Source organism: Cebus imitator, unplaced genomic scaffold (assembly GCF_001604975.1).
Source record: "Cebus imitator isolate Cc_AM_T3 unplaced genomic scaffold, Cebus_imitator-1.0 Scaffold61, whole genome shotgun sequence".
In the NCBI taxonomy this organism is placed as follows: domain Eukaryota; kingdom Metazoa; phylum Chordata; class Mammalia; order Primates; family Cebidae; genus Cebus; species Cebus imitator.
Window position 1 is genome coordinate 1,940,142 of NW_016107376.1, and position 16,634 is coordinate 1,956,775.

Sequence of the window (16,634 nt, forward strand, 5' to 3'; positions counted from 1 at the left end):
CTGGAGTGCAATGGCGCGATCTCGGCTCACCGCAACCTCCGCCTCCCGGGTTCAGGCAATTCTCCTGCCTCAGCCTCCTGAGTAGCTGGGATTATAGGCATGTGCCACCATGTCCAGCTAATTTTTGTATTTTTAATAGAGACGGAGTTTCACCATGTTGACCAGGATGGTCTCGAGCTCTTGACCTCATGATCCACCCACCTCATCAGCCTCCCAAAGTGCTGGGATTACAGGCGTGAGCCACCGCGCCCAGCCTGAAGCATGTTTAAGTATTACTTGGAAAACATTTCTACAACGAAACCTAGGTAATCCCTTATAATTTGCATAGCGATGAAGTGTGTACTTTGAAAAATGAGGTCAAATTAATAGAAACTCTTCCAAAGCAATGAGTGGGTAGCAAAACTAAGTAAACAAGAGGCCTTCAAAATGGAACTCCTGGAATGCTTTTAAACCACGTTACTTGCTTATCATTTACTGATTATTGCTGGTTTCTCTTTGCTTTCTTGATTTATCAATCCCACTGTTCCCTATTTCAGTAGTCTTCCATGATAACATGAGTCACTGACCAAATTCCACAACCTAAGAGCTTTCCTACAGGGGTGACATGTGCTATCTTCATAGCCCTGTATGATAAAGCAATTATGTTCTCTCGGTGTTGTAAGAATTAAGGAGACCAGATGCCATGGTTTTTCCTGCTTCACAGAGGAACCCTGTCATGGGATGTGATGTGTAGACCTCCGCTCAACTCACATGATCAGAAAGGTAATATGAACATCAGAATATCAAATGTCTTACCCTTACATAAGGATAAGAATGAAGTCAGCAGACGCTGGCTTGGATGCAAAAACGTATTTTCAAGTTGCACTTTTAGGTTGAACGCCTATTCAGCTTGGGCTCCGCATTGAACACGCAGAAGAAATAGACCTGTCAAAATATCATCTGTCACAGCTCTGCAAACAGGTCAAATATCCTTTTTAGGAGACTCTGAACAGGCCTTGAGAGAGCAGCAGGAGTGTAGAACATTTGAAATTCTCCGTGTCTATATATGTATTTTAAATGTCGCAACTCTCTTTCTTTGGTTTACAAAAACTGTGAGCCATTTTGACTTGTTGAATCAAGGAGTTCATCAGGAAAAAAAGCATCTAATAGAAATCACACTTTGAAAGAGACTTTCCCTAACTTTGAAAGCAACACAACCACAGAATCTTAAATTAAGTGGAAAACTTTCCTAATTCTCTAATTAAGAACTGATCTAGTTTATTATGCTGAACTCAGTTCATTTTGTTTCCTTTTGTTCCAGATTAAGGGCAGAGAGGAAATTATGCAAATACACTGGGTTGGAAATTATTTCTCTCAGCTTGTTCAGACCATCTGGTTTTCCATGGTAGAGTGAAAAAGGCAGAAAATGGTAACAATAGAATAACATGTGTTTCCAACAAAATCCTGAAAAATGCTTTGAAATTTCTGGATGTAGGGAGTCATTTTCACCCAATTAAAAAAATACAGGTAGAGGAACATGGAGAGAGAACGATCATTGTATGTAGCAGATTACTGTATAGATATAGTTTATTGCAGAATCAAAAAGATCTCTAGCACAATCTAATTTCACCAAGCACCTTCTTCCTCGCTTTATGATACTTCGTCACAGAATTAATTGTCTTCTAATCTGTAATACAACATGATGATGTGATACAGAATATATTTAGTCCTAAGCCTATATTTGTCAAAGAAACATATTTTACAAATCCCAAGAAAGCCTGATGAGAAATCTGGTTATAAACATGCATTTCAGAAAAAAAAAAAAGAAGAAAAGAAAAGAAAGAAAGGGTACACATGCGGTCTTTATAAAAATATCTTTGTTTTTATATACATTTCCTTGTGGGAATGACTCTATACTCTTGTTTTCTCTGAAAAGTAGCTGGCATATAACGATAAACAAGAAACAGCTCATTTAAAAAAAATTCTAACTGATCAGAGTAGAAGACTGACAACTATGTTAATAAAAGTTACTTGTTTAGAGAAGACTAAACATGATTTTTAATTGTGGTGGAAGGATCGTTTGAGCTCAGGAATACAAGGCTACAGCAGACTACGGTTGTGCCACTGGACTCCAGCAAGGATGACAGTGAGACCCTGTCTCGCAAACCACCACCAGCACCAAGCAACCAAACAAAATATGGTTTTTAAAACACAAGTTAATTTTAAGATGATCTTGATATCTGACCTGTGGAGTGATTTTCATTAACTCTGCATAGGAAATAAACAGCTAGCCTTTTGTTCTGCTGTGTAAAGGCCTGCCGGGCCTGGTGGACTCCTGGAGGGCTGATGGGCAATCTCACCTCCTGCTACAGGACCTGCAGGGCTCAAGGTCAATGAGGTGCCCCTGAGTGAAGATCCAGGGAACCTAAAGCGCTCCTAAAGGAATGCCGGCTGCTCTAGCAGCTGGGGCCGTAAGAAAGTGCAGTCATCAGAGGCAAAACAAAGAAAAACAACAGCAAGGCGCAGGCAGTGTTGTGTGTGCTGCGTGCACCGAATATGCTGCCCTTTTGTTCCAGTTCCTGCTTTTGCCACTGACCCCTGTGGGACCCCACGATAGTGACAAACTTGACTATGCTGAGATTCTTCATCTGTCAACTAGAGATGATCATGTGTCTACTTCACTGGGTTGTTATGAAAATAATAATGATTATTATTATTTGGAGATGGAGTCTCACTCTGTCACCCAGGCTGAAGTGCAGTGGTGCAATCCTGGCTCACTGCAACCTCTGCCTCCTGGCTTCAAGAGATTCTCCTGCCTCTACCCCTTGAGTAGCTGGGATTACAGGTGAATACCACTACACCTGGAATGAGAATTATTATTATTTATTTTTAATTTTTTTTTGAGACAGAGTCTCGCTTTTGTTGCCCAGGCTGTGGTGCAATGGCGTGATCTTGGCTCACTGCAACCTCCGCCTCCCAGGTGCAAGTGATTCTCCTGCCTCATCTTCCTGAGTAGCTGGGATTACAGGCGCCCACCACCATGCCTGGTTATTTTTTGTATTTTTAGTAGAGACAGGGTTTTACCATGTTGGCTAGGCTGGTCTCGAACTCCTGACCTTGGGTAATCCACCTGCCTTGGCCTCCCAAAGTGCTGAGATTACAAGCATGAGCCACCACGCCCAGCTGTTATGAGAATTTAAAAAAAATAACAGATATAAAGCATCTGGCTTCATGCAACATACATGCTCAATACAGGTGGGTTTTTATTAAATTGCATTGTAAGCATTGTGGCAAAATATGCATAACATACAATTTACCATTTGAGCCAATTTTAAGCATACGGTTCAATAGCACTAAATACATTTACATTATCAGGCAACCATTACCATCTTCTACCTCCAGGACTTTTTTTTTAAATCATCCCCAGCTGAAAGTCTGTCCCCATTAGACACTAACTCGCCACTCCCCTCCTCTCCCCACCCCTGGCAACCCCCATTCTATACTCTGTCTCTATGAACTTATTCTAGGTCCCTCATATAAGTGGGGTCATTCCATATTTGTCCCGTTGTGTCTGGGTCATTGCACCTAGCAGATTGTCGTCAATTTTAATGGCATTTTGAATGCCAGGTTTATGCGGCTGGAATGGAAGATGGTCCCAGAGAAGTTATGCAAACTTAGTTGTGGAAATTAAACCAATATATATTTTCTCAGCCTAAAAGCAGATATCACATCAACCACTGCACCCGTTATTCTTCACACATGCTGTGGTCCATTAACTTAGGTCACTGTAATAAGCTGGAGCTCTGTGAAAACCCTTCTTTTTAGGCCTCTTTAGACAAAGAACTTTCAGTCACACTTTCACCAACTAGCTGTTCCCGCCACATCCTTCAAAAGTCACATAAAAGCGGTCAAGCAGAGGGTGTATGGGGAATGCTGAATGCTATCGTATGTCCTATGATGTCCTGTGAATGCCTACCCTTCATACAAAATACAAACAAGTGAGGAAAGGTCTGAGGTCTCTCTGTTCTCTTCGGTGGGTCTCATTCTGTCACTCAGGCTGGAATGCAGAGGGACAGTCACAGCTCACTGCAGCCTCAACGTCCGGAGCACAGGTGATCTCTCACTTCAGCCTCCCAAGGAGCTGGGATCACAGGCACACATCACCACACCCGGCTAATTTTTAAAGATTATTTGTAGAGACGGGGTCTCCCTACATTGCCCAGGCTGGTCTCAAATTCTTGAGCTCAAATGATCTTCCGCCTTGGCCTCCCAAAGTGCTAGGATTACAGGCATCAGCCACCTTGCCTGGCCTAGTTCTGAGGTCTCTTTAAAATACAGACTTTTTTTCTGGGCATGGAGACTCACGCCTCTAATCTCAGCACTTTGGTAGGCCAAGGAGGCTGGATGACCAGAGGTCAGGGGTTCCAGACCAACATGTACCACTGTGCCTGGCTGATTTTTGTATTTCTAGTAGAGATGGTATTACGCTTGTAGTCCCAGCTACTCAGGAAGCTGAGGCAGGAGAATCAGGAGGCAGAGGTTGCAATGAGCCGAGATCACGCCACTGTACTCCAGCCTGGGTGACACAGCAAGATTCTGTCTCAATCAAACAAACCAACCATGTGTGTGTGTGTGTGTGTGTGTGTGTGTGTGTGTGTGTACACACACTCTTTATATATATATATATATATATATATATATATAATTTTTCTGAGTTCAAATTTAGCCCACATAACCACCTTGGGAGTCCATATTCCAGCTATGTTTGTGCCAAACATATGTATCTCAATTAAAACATTTTAAGGAGACAGTTGACAAACTTATTCTCTAATTGTCATTCAATAAGTATACTAAATTGAACTGAATTCCATAACTTCCAAATTTTCAACTGATCTTTTAACCTGAGAGTTCTTTAAATATTTATGTCTATAACATAGAAATTCATGATTTCTCAATATGTGGATGGTTGTAAACTTGTTTTTATCTTGTTATGTTATCCAAGTAAGCGGCAATTTCCTCCACAGAGGCCACATTTAACTTCACCTAGGTACTACTCAACACATATCATATGTGAGTCATTAAAATTTCTGGAAATATCATGAGGTTCCTTTTTTTTCCCTGTTGTTTTATTTGGAGGGATATATACTTTTTTAAAGAATGCCCAGACATCAAATCAGCATTAATTATTCACAGCCCACTGTAAAAGACTTGGAAGCCGAGCTGTGCATGACATTCAAAACCTTCTGATATAGAATTTAGCCTTGAAAAATTCCTTTCAGGTGTTTATATTGACCATTAAATCTTATTAAAGGAAGTCACAAAAATAGCCATTGACACAGGAAAAATCTCAGGCTCATCAGGTTTCATATTGCAGAAATACCTGGGTTGGTAAAAACATGGTCTTGCCAGGCATGGCGGCTCACGCCTGTAATCCCAGCACCTTGGGAGGCCAAGGTGGGTAGATCAGTAGAGGTCAGGAGTTCGAGACCAGCCTGACCAACACGGAGAAACCCTGTCTCTACTAATACAAAAATTAGCCGGGCGTGGTGGCACGTGCCTGTAAGCTCAGCTCCTCGGAAAGCTGAGGCATGAGAATCTCTTGAAGCCGGGAGCTGGAGGTTGCAGAAAGCCAAGATCGGGCCATTGCATTCCAGCCTGGGCAACAAGAGCAAAACTCCACCTCAGAAAACAAACAAGCACACCAACAAAAAAACAAAACAAAACACAACAAAACAAAAACAAAAAAGCACACAAAAAAACATGGTCTCAATGTTGAAGGTACATTACTTAAGTAATTGCTCAGGCTTCAAAGTAAAAACAAAACTAGGAACAGCTATTCTAAGATGCTTTAAGGGTACTGCATCACCTATACAGGCTTTTACAGCTTCCCAAACAGAGCAGTGGAGAGATAAGAAATATTGCCTTCATTGTATAGGAGAAAAAAAAAAAAAAACCAAAAACCAAAAAGCAAGCCCAGAGATGTTAATCAACTTGCTCAACAACTAAGGAGCCAGTGTTAGAATTCAGAATACAGTCTGTTCTTGTCCTTTCAATGTGGTGAGATGTGTCCATCCTCTCATGTTTTCAAATCAAAGCCTTTTTCTTCTATTAAGAAGATTAGGAGGCACAGAATGGTATGAAACACACTCTGCGAAGAGTACACTTTTATCAGTGAGTGTGGCCCTTTCGGACTGCTGGCAGCAGGTCTATTTTGTGTGTTGATAGCACAGTTGAGGATCTTAGATGTGATTTCATGGGTAAGGCTTTTCACCTCTCTGATGTCCAAAAAGCCACTAACAGGCCAGGTACGGTGGCTCACACCTGTAATCCCAGCATTCTGGGAAGCTTAGGTGGCAGGATCACTTGAGCTCAGGAGTTTGAGACCAGCCTGGGTAGCAAAGTAAAACCCTGTCTCTACAGAAAATTCAAAATTCAGCCAGGCATGGTGGTGTACACCTGTAGTCCCAGGTACGTGGGAGGCTGAGGTGGGAGGCTGGCTTGAGCCTGGGAGGCAGGAGTTGCAGTGATCTAAGCAACAGAGTGAGGCTCCGTCTCAAAAAAACAAAACAGGTATCTGAATAAAGTCTAAAGCTTTTGCTCCACATTCCAAAATTGAAGCTTAATCTTGTAACTTGTCTATGTGTTGATTTATAAATACATGAATACTCTATCTCCTCAAGCTAACCTCTAGAGATATCAGTAGAGTACTACAATACAAATCTGAGATACATTTATATGAACGACAGTATTTCGATAGGATAGTATTGGATGGGAAAAGCTATTCAAGTTTAATCTGTAAGGAGCTACTCCTTTTTTGTTTAGTTTTGTTTTGTTTTAAGGAGCAGAGAGTGTTTAATAGGCAAGAAAGAAGGAAGAAGCTCCCTCACACAGAGACAGAGGATGAAGCTCCAAGGCGAGAGAACCCCAGAGCTACTCTTAATATCAAACAAATAAAAATAACCTTTTAATCTAAATACAGGAAGCCTAACAAAACAATTGGCACAGAAATACAAAGAATATACATTCACCTTCAGTAGTAATCCACCAAAGAGTATTTAAAACAATGTTGTATAACTATTTATATGAGAAGCAATCATTAATACCCAATGCTGTGTACATTGTGATAAAATCAGTGTATGAATAATATCGGCATTGTCAACCAGTAGAATTTGGAAAAAAGATATCAAAGGCATAGCCAGAGATTAATAAGAACATTCAAACCCACTCACTGTGCAAATAATTCCACATCTAATAATTTATTTCAAATAAGTTATTTAATGGAGCTGAAAACCATAGGTTCAAATTTGTTATTATAGATTTATTTATCTATAAAAACAAAATTATAAAATCAATTAAAAAGTCCAACAATAAACTACCATTTTATTGGACAATCAATGGCAAATCTGCACAATGTTATATTACGCTGAAACGGTCATGTCAAAATAAGATTCAAAGAAAAAAGGCAGAATCCACAATTGTCTGAACACTATAGTTACAACTATAAAAATATGTATGCTTGTAGACAAGAACGCACTATAATCTGCCAGCATAAAAATATCTGAGCAAAGCACGGTGAGATTGTGGAGTATCTGTACAACCACATTCTTTTAGTATTTCTTCTGCTTTACTTTATTTTGAGATTGAATTTTGCTCATGTTGCCCAGGCTGGAGGGCAGTGGTGTGATCTCGGCTCACTACAACCTCTACTTCCCAGGTTCAAGCGATTCTCCTGCCTCAGCCTTCCAAGTAGCTGGGATTACAGGCACATGCCACCATGCCCGGCTAATTTTTGTATTTTTAGTAGAGATGGGATTTCACCATGTTGGCCAGGCTGGTCTTTAACTCCTGACTTCAGGTGATCCCTCTGCCTTAGCCTCCTAAAGTGTTGGGATTCTAGGCATGAGCCACAGTGCCTGGCTTATTTCTTCTATTTTTAATAGTAAAAAACTTTGAAGGATAAAGCTCTCTTTCACCTCTGTAATCTCAGCTCTTTGGGAGGCCGAGGTGAGTGGATCACCTGACATCAGGAGTTCAAGACCAGCCTGGCCAACATGGTGAACCCTCATCTCTACTAAAAATACAAATTAGCTGGGCATGGTGGCGGGCACCTGTAATCCCAGCTATGCAGGAGGCTAAGTCAGGAGAATCTCATGAACCCAGGAGGCAACGGCTGTAGTGAGCTGAGCTGGCACTACTGCACTCCAGCCTGGGTGACAGAGTGAGACTTTGTCTAAAAAAAAAAACCACTTTTGTCAATTTTAATAATCAAAATAACTTGCAAATTTAGGTTGTAATTGCACAAAATGACCGTTTCCACAAACTGATCATTTTATGGGGCAAGGTAAAATTAAACAGAATAGCACCTCTTGATGCTGAAGCCAGCATCTCCATGTAGATTCATTAGCCCCCACGCCTTATGAACATTATACTTAGCTTTACATACAAATTATATCTACAGAACGATGCAGAAACTTGCAGCCTTAGATCACTATTTGTTTTTTAACATACAGGAATACACAGTCATTTTCTTTCTTTCTTTCTTTTCGATATAAAGGTAAAGAAGAAAAACAATCAACCCAAAATTACTAGTCTTAGAATAGTTAACCACCATCATCTTATTTGTTCTCTCAGGCTTATGCTCATCCAGGATCTCTGTTTTGATTTGTTTGTTTTTCCATTTAGGAGTTGCGGACCACTTGGAGAACTAACAGAAGCTAGAAAACGTTCATATATGCGGAGACTGAAATATTTGCACACAGTTTTAGAGCGTTTGCATTTGCCTTCTCCTCTCAACCGCGACAGCAGATCCACAGATCTCCAAAGGAGTCACACTTCACAAGGAGGATGTTCAATCTCTCCCCCTGTCCTCCAATATGCAAATAAAAAACCAACTCATCACTTTCCGTTACTGCCTTTCACAAATACCACAGTTTGGAATTTCAGAGCTAAGTTCTTTGATTCTTGGCTATTGCAGAAAATATAAGAAGGCATGTACCTTCCCTAAATAACTCTAGGAACTAAGCTGAGCTAAACCATCTATATAATTATACTGTATACACGTATTCTGATCTTTTAAAAAATTCTCACAAATATCTTGAAACAGTTATTATTACTCTTAATTTTACAGATAAAACTGAGGCTCAGGGAAGATAAAATCTGCCAAATCACACCATTATTTAGGGAATGGTTTAGTATTCAATGTCAAGTCTGACTGAAACCAAACACTTGCTTTTAACCACAGACAGAAAAAATGAAAATTACTGATAATATGTGTGTGTGTGTATATATATGTATATATATATACACACACACACATTTATATATACAGGCACCCATGTGTGTATACATATATGTATATAGATGCGTGTATATACACACACACACACAAAACACACACACACACATACCCTGCCCAAATCAGAGAGATCATTGTTATTTGAAAGAAGGGAGGAAAGGATAGAAGAAGTGACCATCTGGGCCTAAGAATAATGGCACTCGATTGCAGTTATTAAAGATACCATATTTGAGAGATTTATAATGCAATAAAACCAGAATTCATAAATAAATTATGCACTTAACACTAGTTAGACTGATTTATATGTATTTGGCTTTGGCAGTAGAAAGTAATTATGCCAAACTGCATTGGATTATTGATTTCATTTTAATGCACAATGAGAATTAAATGAGTAATTTCTCAAAGTGTTTTCTGTATTTGGAGTTTGGAATGACTTTAAAAGGTAATGAAATAAACTGAAACTGATATAAAAACTGAAATCATACTTGCATTAGAACTAATATAAAGGCCACACAGTTTATTCAGCATTCTAAAAAACTATCCCATAATACACATACAAAAACATATAAATATACATATATATACATATGTATAATTTTTAAAAATTTCTCCATTTATATTACTGTCCAAACTTGAAAGAAACATTTCTGTCATTATCGGAGAACTTTAAGACTGAAAGTGCTGAATGGTCATAAAGACTTTATAAAGAGTTATTTTAAACTTTAACCATTCAAAAATCCAAACCTCCCTGTATTTATAAGCCCCATTCAAGCGCAGTCATTAGTTAAAATAAGAAGTGGCCAGGCCATAGGAAACAAAAAGTCTATTTTTAGAGAAGAAGTAATTTAAAAGAATAAACATCCCTGTACAGATTCTCCATAATAATTCAAGACAGGACTAATCGTAGGATGAATTATTCATGTGATTATTATTGTTTTGTAGACATGCATCTTGCTATGCTGCCCAGGTTGGTCTCCAGCCTCTGCCTCAAGTGATCCTCCCACCTCACCCTCCCAAACTTGTGGGACTACAGGTGTGAGCCACCCTACCTGGCCTCATAACTATTTAAAATTGTCATTCTTATTAAATAACTGTGACATAACTGTGACCAGTTCTGTTGCTGAAAATATTCAAAATGGCCAATGGAATGTATTTGGCAATTTGCATTTTAGGTTATACATGTTTTCCTAATCCAAAGAATTCCTCTACAGGAAAAAGTATAGCAGTTATTTCATGTTTGATAATATTCTTAAAAAGCAGGCAAGTTTATAGGAAATGATTTCAGATGTCCTCAAACAGGTATTCAATGATTTCTAAATTGGATGCAAATAGCATTCGCAAGTGTTTGCGACACATCTAATGCCCAGAAATCGTTTATAATTAGCATATACACTGCCAGATTTGTCAGATCCTAAAGAAACAGAACTGTGGCATACAATACTTAATGAGGGCCAACTCAGCAAGTGAAATTCTGTATCTTTAGAAAACTTAAATTGAAATCTAATAACAGAAGCATCAAAATCACACAGATTAAGCAAAGTATTGCAGTTTCCAGTTTTATAAGGTATCAAACAGAAGAGATGACCACGAAGTTATTTCCTAGCAGGCATTTTTTTCTCTGTCATACTAAATTTAGTATAGGTTGGAACAATAAGAAACAAAAAAAGTACTTAAAAATAATTTTTAGACAAACTATTAATTTTAAAATGACACTTTCATGTCCTATTTGCACAGATATTTGTAACTTTATGATTTTCATTTTCACAGGCTCTGGTTTAGTTTTAGGTTCAGGATTTTTTGTGCATGCTTTTGTCCTTTCCTAGAAAGGCGCCAATAAATAATAATATGATCTTTTCTTTAAGAGTTCTAAACCAAATCTAAAGACCCAAACAGCCAGTCCCCGTGTGGCAAAGCTTTAAGTATTTTAACATTACTCTCACGTCTCTATTTTATTAAATTCAAAATTTCTAAAGTGATGAAGAGTGAAAAAAATCTTAATTTGCAGCAACACAGCAAGTCAAACCAGTCATGATTTTCACAGAAAAGTCTAATCACCATGATTTATACATTAAATTGAAACCATCATGATTTACACGGAAAGGTCTCAGACAAACACAAAGCTCAGTGGCTAGCCTGTCAGAATGACACTCAAGACAAGCGCTTGTCTAGAGCTGGAAAATGCATTTTCATTTTCCACTAAGTTTGTCTGCATTGGGACTCTCTCTCCAAGCTGCTAAATTAATCTCCGTAAGATACAGTTTAAAACCAGAGTTACAGTTTCACTTGCTTAAATCACCACTGCATTAAAGTAATAACACTGTGAACGGCAACATTTCTGGCAAGATAAGAAAGTCTAAAAAGTAACTAATGTGATTTTAGCTCAAGCTCAGCAACAGTTCCTAGCGTTCCTGTTTTTCTTTAAACCACACTGTGCATCTGGTCGGCTTCTCTCCGTATGCTTACCCCAGGAAGAATGCATTTAGTTTGAGGAGCTATAAGGCGTCTGTCAAGCATGCTAAACCAATTCCAAGTGCTCCCAGCACTCCAGCAGGAATTTTCTTCACAGGAGCAAGAATTCAGGACTAAAGACAGCCAAGTCTTGCTGTGCTGAACAGCATATCAACTGCTTTCCTTTTTCTTGCTGGCTTGGGGTGTGTAGTCTGAGTTAGGGTGACTTTCTAAAGTTCGTCAGATCACAATAGCTCTCTGTTCCAGAGCCACTTAGGCAGAACAGAGGAGCTCATCAAAGTCAACTAACAAACCCAAGTGGGAGGGTCTTTTTCTCCTCTAAATTACGTCAGCTGGCTTGGAAAAGGGACGCCTGCAAACTTGTCAAAGTAGAGTAACACTTCATTAGTATCAGATGCGACAGGTCCCTCCAGGGCTCCAGCCCTGTTTAAGGATCCTTCCTTCAGAAGAGAACAATTGGTTGCATAACTGGATAAGCTGTTAGCATTCAACGAAAACTACTGCGCTGAAAAGGTCTGGAATAAAAGTAAAAATATTTTTCTACTCCCACTCAGTGAAGAAATATTTTCTCTTTTGCACACAAGAAAGTGATATCTTTCTTTTTTTTTGTTGTTGCCTTTCAAGATCTCAGTGTGAATGGAAAATCCAATTTTTTTTCCACAGTCAAATGAGAATCACTTGGAGACATTTACCTTGTTTAAATTGAAAACTTCTTTATATTAAAAAACAGCATTAAAATTATAATAAACACAATATTCTGAGAGCATGCTTGCAACACACACACACACACACACACACACACATATATATATATACACACACACACATATGGGTATTACTCTCCAGGAAATAGAACTCCTATAAATCAAAAGACCCACAACTAAAAGAATATGGAAAACAAGACATGAAGAGAGAAATCATAGGAGATAAAATTCTAGTGGTCAATAAACAGAATAAAATGCTGGAAATACAAACTAAAATCACAGATCACCATTTTGCATCCATCAGGGTGGAAATATTTTTTAAAAATCTGAAAATCTGAAAATCTCAGATCTTGGTGAAAATGTTAAGAAGGGGATGGAAAACTACGGCCCGCAGACAGGCCCAGCCAGCCACCTGTTTCATATAACCTGCAAACTGTGTTCCACATTTTGTTTTCTGAGAGGGAGTCTCACTCTGTCACCCAGGTGGGAGTGCAGTGGCGTGGTCTCAGCTCACTGTAACCTCCACCTCCCGGGTTTAAGCGATTCTCCTGCCTCAGCCTCCTGAGTAGCTGGGACTACAGGCACCCGCCATGGATAATTTTTTGTATTTTTATTAGAGATGGGGTTTCACCATATTGGCCAGGCTGGTCTCGAACTCCTGACCCCAAGAGATCCACCTGCCTCGGCCTCCAAGTGATCCATCTGCCTCGGCCTTCCAAAGTGCTGGGATTACAGCAGTGAGCCACTGCACCCCACTGTGTTTCACATTTTTAAGTTACTGGGGAAAAATCGAGAACAGAATGGTATTTTGTGACACATGACAATTACATGAAATTCAAATCAATGTGCTTAAATAAAGGTTTATTGGAACATACAGGCTTGTTCACCTATGTATGGTCTATGGCCACGTTAGTGCTAGAAGATGAGAGTTGTTGCAACAGAGACCATGTAACTCCCAAGGCTTAAATATTTCCTATGTGGCCATTTACGGAAAAGGTTTGTAAACCCAGGATGCAGAGCAAGCAGACTTTCACCTACTGTTAGTGGGAGAATAAACTGGTACAGTCACATTAGATATTTAGCAGGATGTAATGAAATTGTTGATGCACAAATACGTAGGCTTGGCATCCCACCTCTCAGTACATACCCAGGGACATGAGTATACAGGAAGGTGCATGAACAAAAAGTCCCTACCTACACTGAGGGGCTGTAGGAAAAAACAGTCAATAGGCTGGGCATGGTGGCTCATGCCTACAATTCCAGCACTTTGGGAAGCCGAGGTGGGAGGTGGGAGGTGGGAAGCTCAAAGCTTCATTTGAGCCCAGGAGTTTGAAAGCAGCCTGGGCAACAAAGGGAGACCCCATTTCTGCCAAAAAATTAAAAAACTAGCCAGTCATGGTGGCATGTGCCTGTGGTCCCAGCTACTTGGGAGGCTGAGTTGGGAAGATCATTTGAACCCAAGAGGAAGAGGCTGCAATCAGCTATGGATCACACCACTGCACTCTGGCCTGGGTGGAGTGAGACCCTGTTTCATAAAATTAAAAAAAAAAAAAAAAGAAACGACCTAGATGCATATCACCAGAAAAGAGGTTAAAGTTTTAGATACTATTCAGTGTGAAAGTGCATGGCCTGGGTGTTACCTACTTGAGTAAAGCCCCTGTAAACACAACGTTGATACAAGAAGCAAGTTCTGGAACTTTAGGGAACCTTAAGAACCTATGTGTACAAGCATTCCCTTTCCTCCACACCCTCACCAACACTTGCTCTCTCTTGTTCTTTTGATCATAGCCACCCTAACAAGAATAAAATAGTATCTCATTATGACTAGTGATGTTGAACACTTTGACATATATTTGTTGGCCAGTTTTATGTCTTTGGAGAAATGTCCACTCAGGTCCTTGGCACATTTTAAAGTTAGCTTATGAGGCCAGGTGCGGTGGCTCACACCTGTAATTCCAGCACTGTGGGACACTGAGCTGGGCGGATCATGAGGTCAGGAGATCAAGACCATTCTGATTAACACAGGTTTAGTGAAACCCTGTCTCTACGAAAAATGCAAAAACTTAGCCAGGCATGGTGGCATCTGCCAGTATTCCCAGCTATTCAGGAGCTGAGGCGGGAGAATCACTTGAACTCAGGAGGCAGAGGTTGCACTGAGCCGAGATTGCACCACTGCACTCCAGCCTGGGCGAGAGACTCCGACTTAAAAAAAAAAAAAATCAGGTTATATCTTTTTTCTATTCTATGAGTTCTTTATATATTTGGGATATGAATCCCTTATCAGATATGTAATTTGAAAATATTTTTTCCCAACCCACAGGATGCCTTTTCATTTTGATAACTATTTTCTTTGCTATGAGAAAGCTTTTTGGTTTGGTATAATCTGACTTGTTTATTTTTATTTTTGTTGTCTGAGCTTTTGGTGTGATATTTTAAAAAATTATTACAAAGGCCAGTATTTAGGAGATTTTCCACAACGTTTTCTAGGAATTTTATGGTTTCAGGTCTTTAATCCATATTGAGTTGATTTTGTTCATACTGTAAGATAATGATCCAGTTTCATTTCACTGTGTAAATGAATATCGAAGCCTCATGTCGTACACCTTAATATAGACAGACATTTTAAAAAAGAACTTATGATTTGTAGCAAATTTGAAAATACGCAGAAATACTATATACTTTATGTAGGTTGTAAAACATGTAAAGATAAATATGAAAATAATGAATACCAAATCCAGGACGGTGTTTATGTCTGGAGAGGAGGACATTTGGAAGGGTCAGTGAGGGGAAGGGACACCTTTATCAGTAATATGTTTCCAAAACTAGGTCATACCTACACCCATGGTCATTCTATTTTCTATGCCTCTTTGTATTCTGAAATAATTTATAATAAATAAATATCTAAAGTTAGGAAAAACTTAAAAATTTTTTATACAAAAAGCGCTAGATCATTGTTTGGCCATTAAAATGCTATGCCACACTTCCATTATGTAATAAATGCTACAATAGATAAGAGGAAATAAAAGAAAATAGTAGGCTAGTCATGGTGGCTCATGCCCGTAATCCCAGAGCTCTGGGAGGCTGAGGTGGACAGATCACTTGAGCTCAAGAGTTCAAGACAGACCTGGGCAATATAGAGACACCTCATCTCTACAAATAATATAATTACCTAGGCATAGTGGTGCATGCCTGTAATCCCAGCTACTCAGGAGGCTGAGATGGGAGGATTGTTTGAACCCAGGAAACTGAGGGGACAGTGAGTCAAGATTATGATACCGTATACTAGTCCGTGCAACGGGAATGAGACCCTGTCAAAAAAAAAAAAAAAAAAAAAAAAAAAAAAAAGAAAAAAAAAAAAAAAAAAAAAAAAAAAAAGAAAGAGGAAGAAGAGAAAGAAAACTCAAAGCAAAAGAAAAAACGGGACTACCGATTTGTTTTGACAATAAAGATTCCAGTGTTGAAAATATTTAGAAAAAACTCGTAAGGAAGCATATGAATTATATTAACAGTGGTTGTGGGTTACTGAGTAGTGGTTTGAGGGTATTTGTTTTTTCCTTCCTTTTAAAAAATTTAGTACTTTTCAAACTTTCCCCAATGGGTTTGTGTTACTTTTCAACCTCAAATAAAGTTTAAGTGTCTAACACACAACCAAGGATTATCTAATTTGCTAGGGAAATTAGAACCCTTTGTTTAACTCAGCATTTACTATGGGTTAGGATATTTTTTATCTCTGGGAGGACAGACTTTAACTTGTCAAAAACTGACAGACATGCAAATGAATTTGTCCAATATAAATAAATCGGTCTAGAAGAAATGCAAATGTTTGCTGTCTTGTAGGAAAGATGATCTCTCCTAAGCTGTCTTTTATTTATTTATTTATTTATTTATTTATTTATTTAATTTATTTTTTTGAGATGCAGTCTCTCTCTGTTGCCCAGGCTGGAGTGCAGTGGTGCAATCGTGGCTCACTGTAACCTCTGCCTCCTAGGTTCAAGCAATTCTCATGTCTCGGCCTCTCTAGCAGCTGGAATTACAGGCACTCACCACCACACTTGGTTAATTTTTGTGCTTTTAGTAGAGATGAGGTTTTACTATGTTGGCCAGGCTGGTCTCAAATTCTTGACCTCAGGTGATCCACCCATCTTGGCCTCCCAAAGTGCTGGGATTACAGCATCAGCCACCGCGTC

At 39.2% G+C, this 16,634-nt stretch overlaps 1 protein-coding gene across 8 annotated transcripts in view; it reads right to left on the reverse strand.

Annotated features, from left to right (window-relative positions):
- CACNB2 (calcium voltage-gated channel auxiliary subunit beta 2) overlaps positions 1-16,634 on the reverse strand; it is a 391,501-nt gene that overhangs the window by 182,080 nt on the left and 192,787 nt on the right. The window contains exon 1 of one of the 8 annotated variants that reach the window (XM_017529756.2): positions 11,738-12,043. The exons of the other annotated variants lie outside the window; for them this stretch is intronic. Within the exon in view, the coding sequence (XP_017385245.1) occupies positions 11,738-11,788 (51 nt within the window). The 5' untranslated portion in view covers positions 11,789-12,043. Of the gene's footprint in view, positions 1-11,737; positions 12,044-16,634 lie in introns of those variants that run through there. 8 annotated transcript variants of the gene reach the window in all.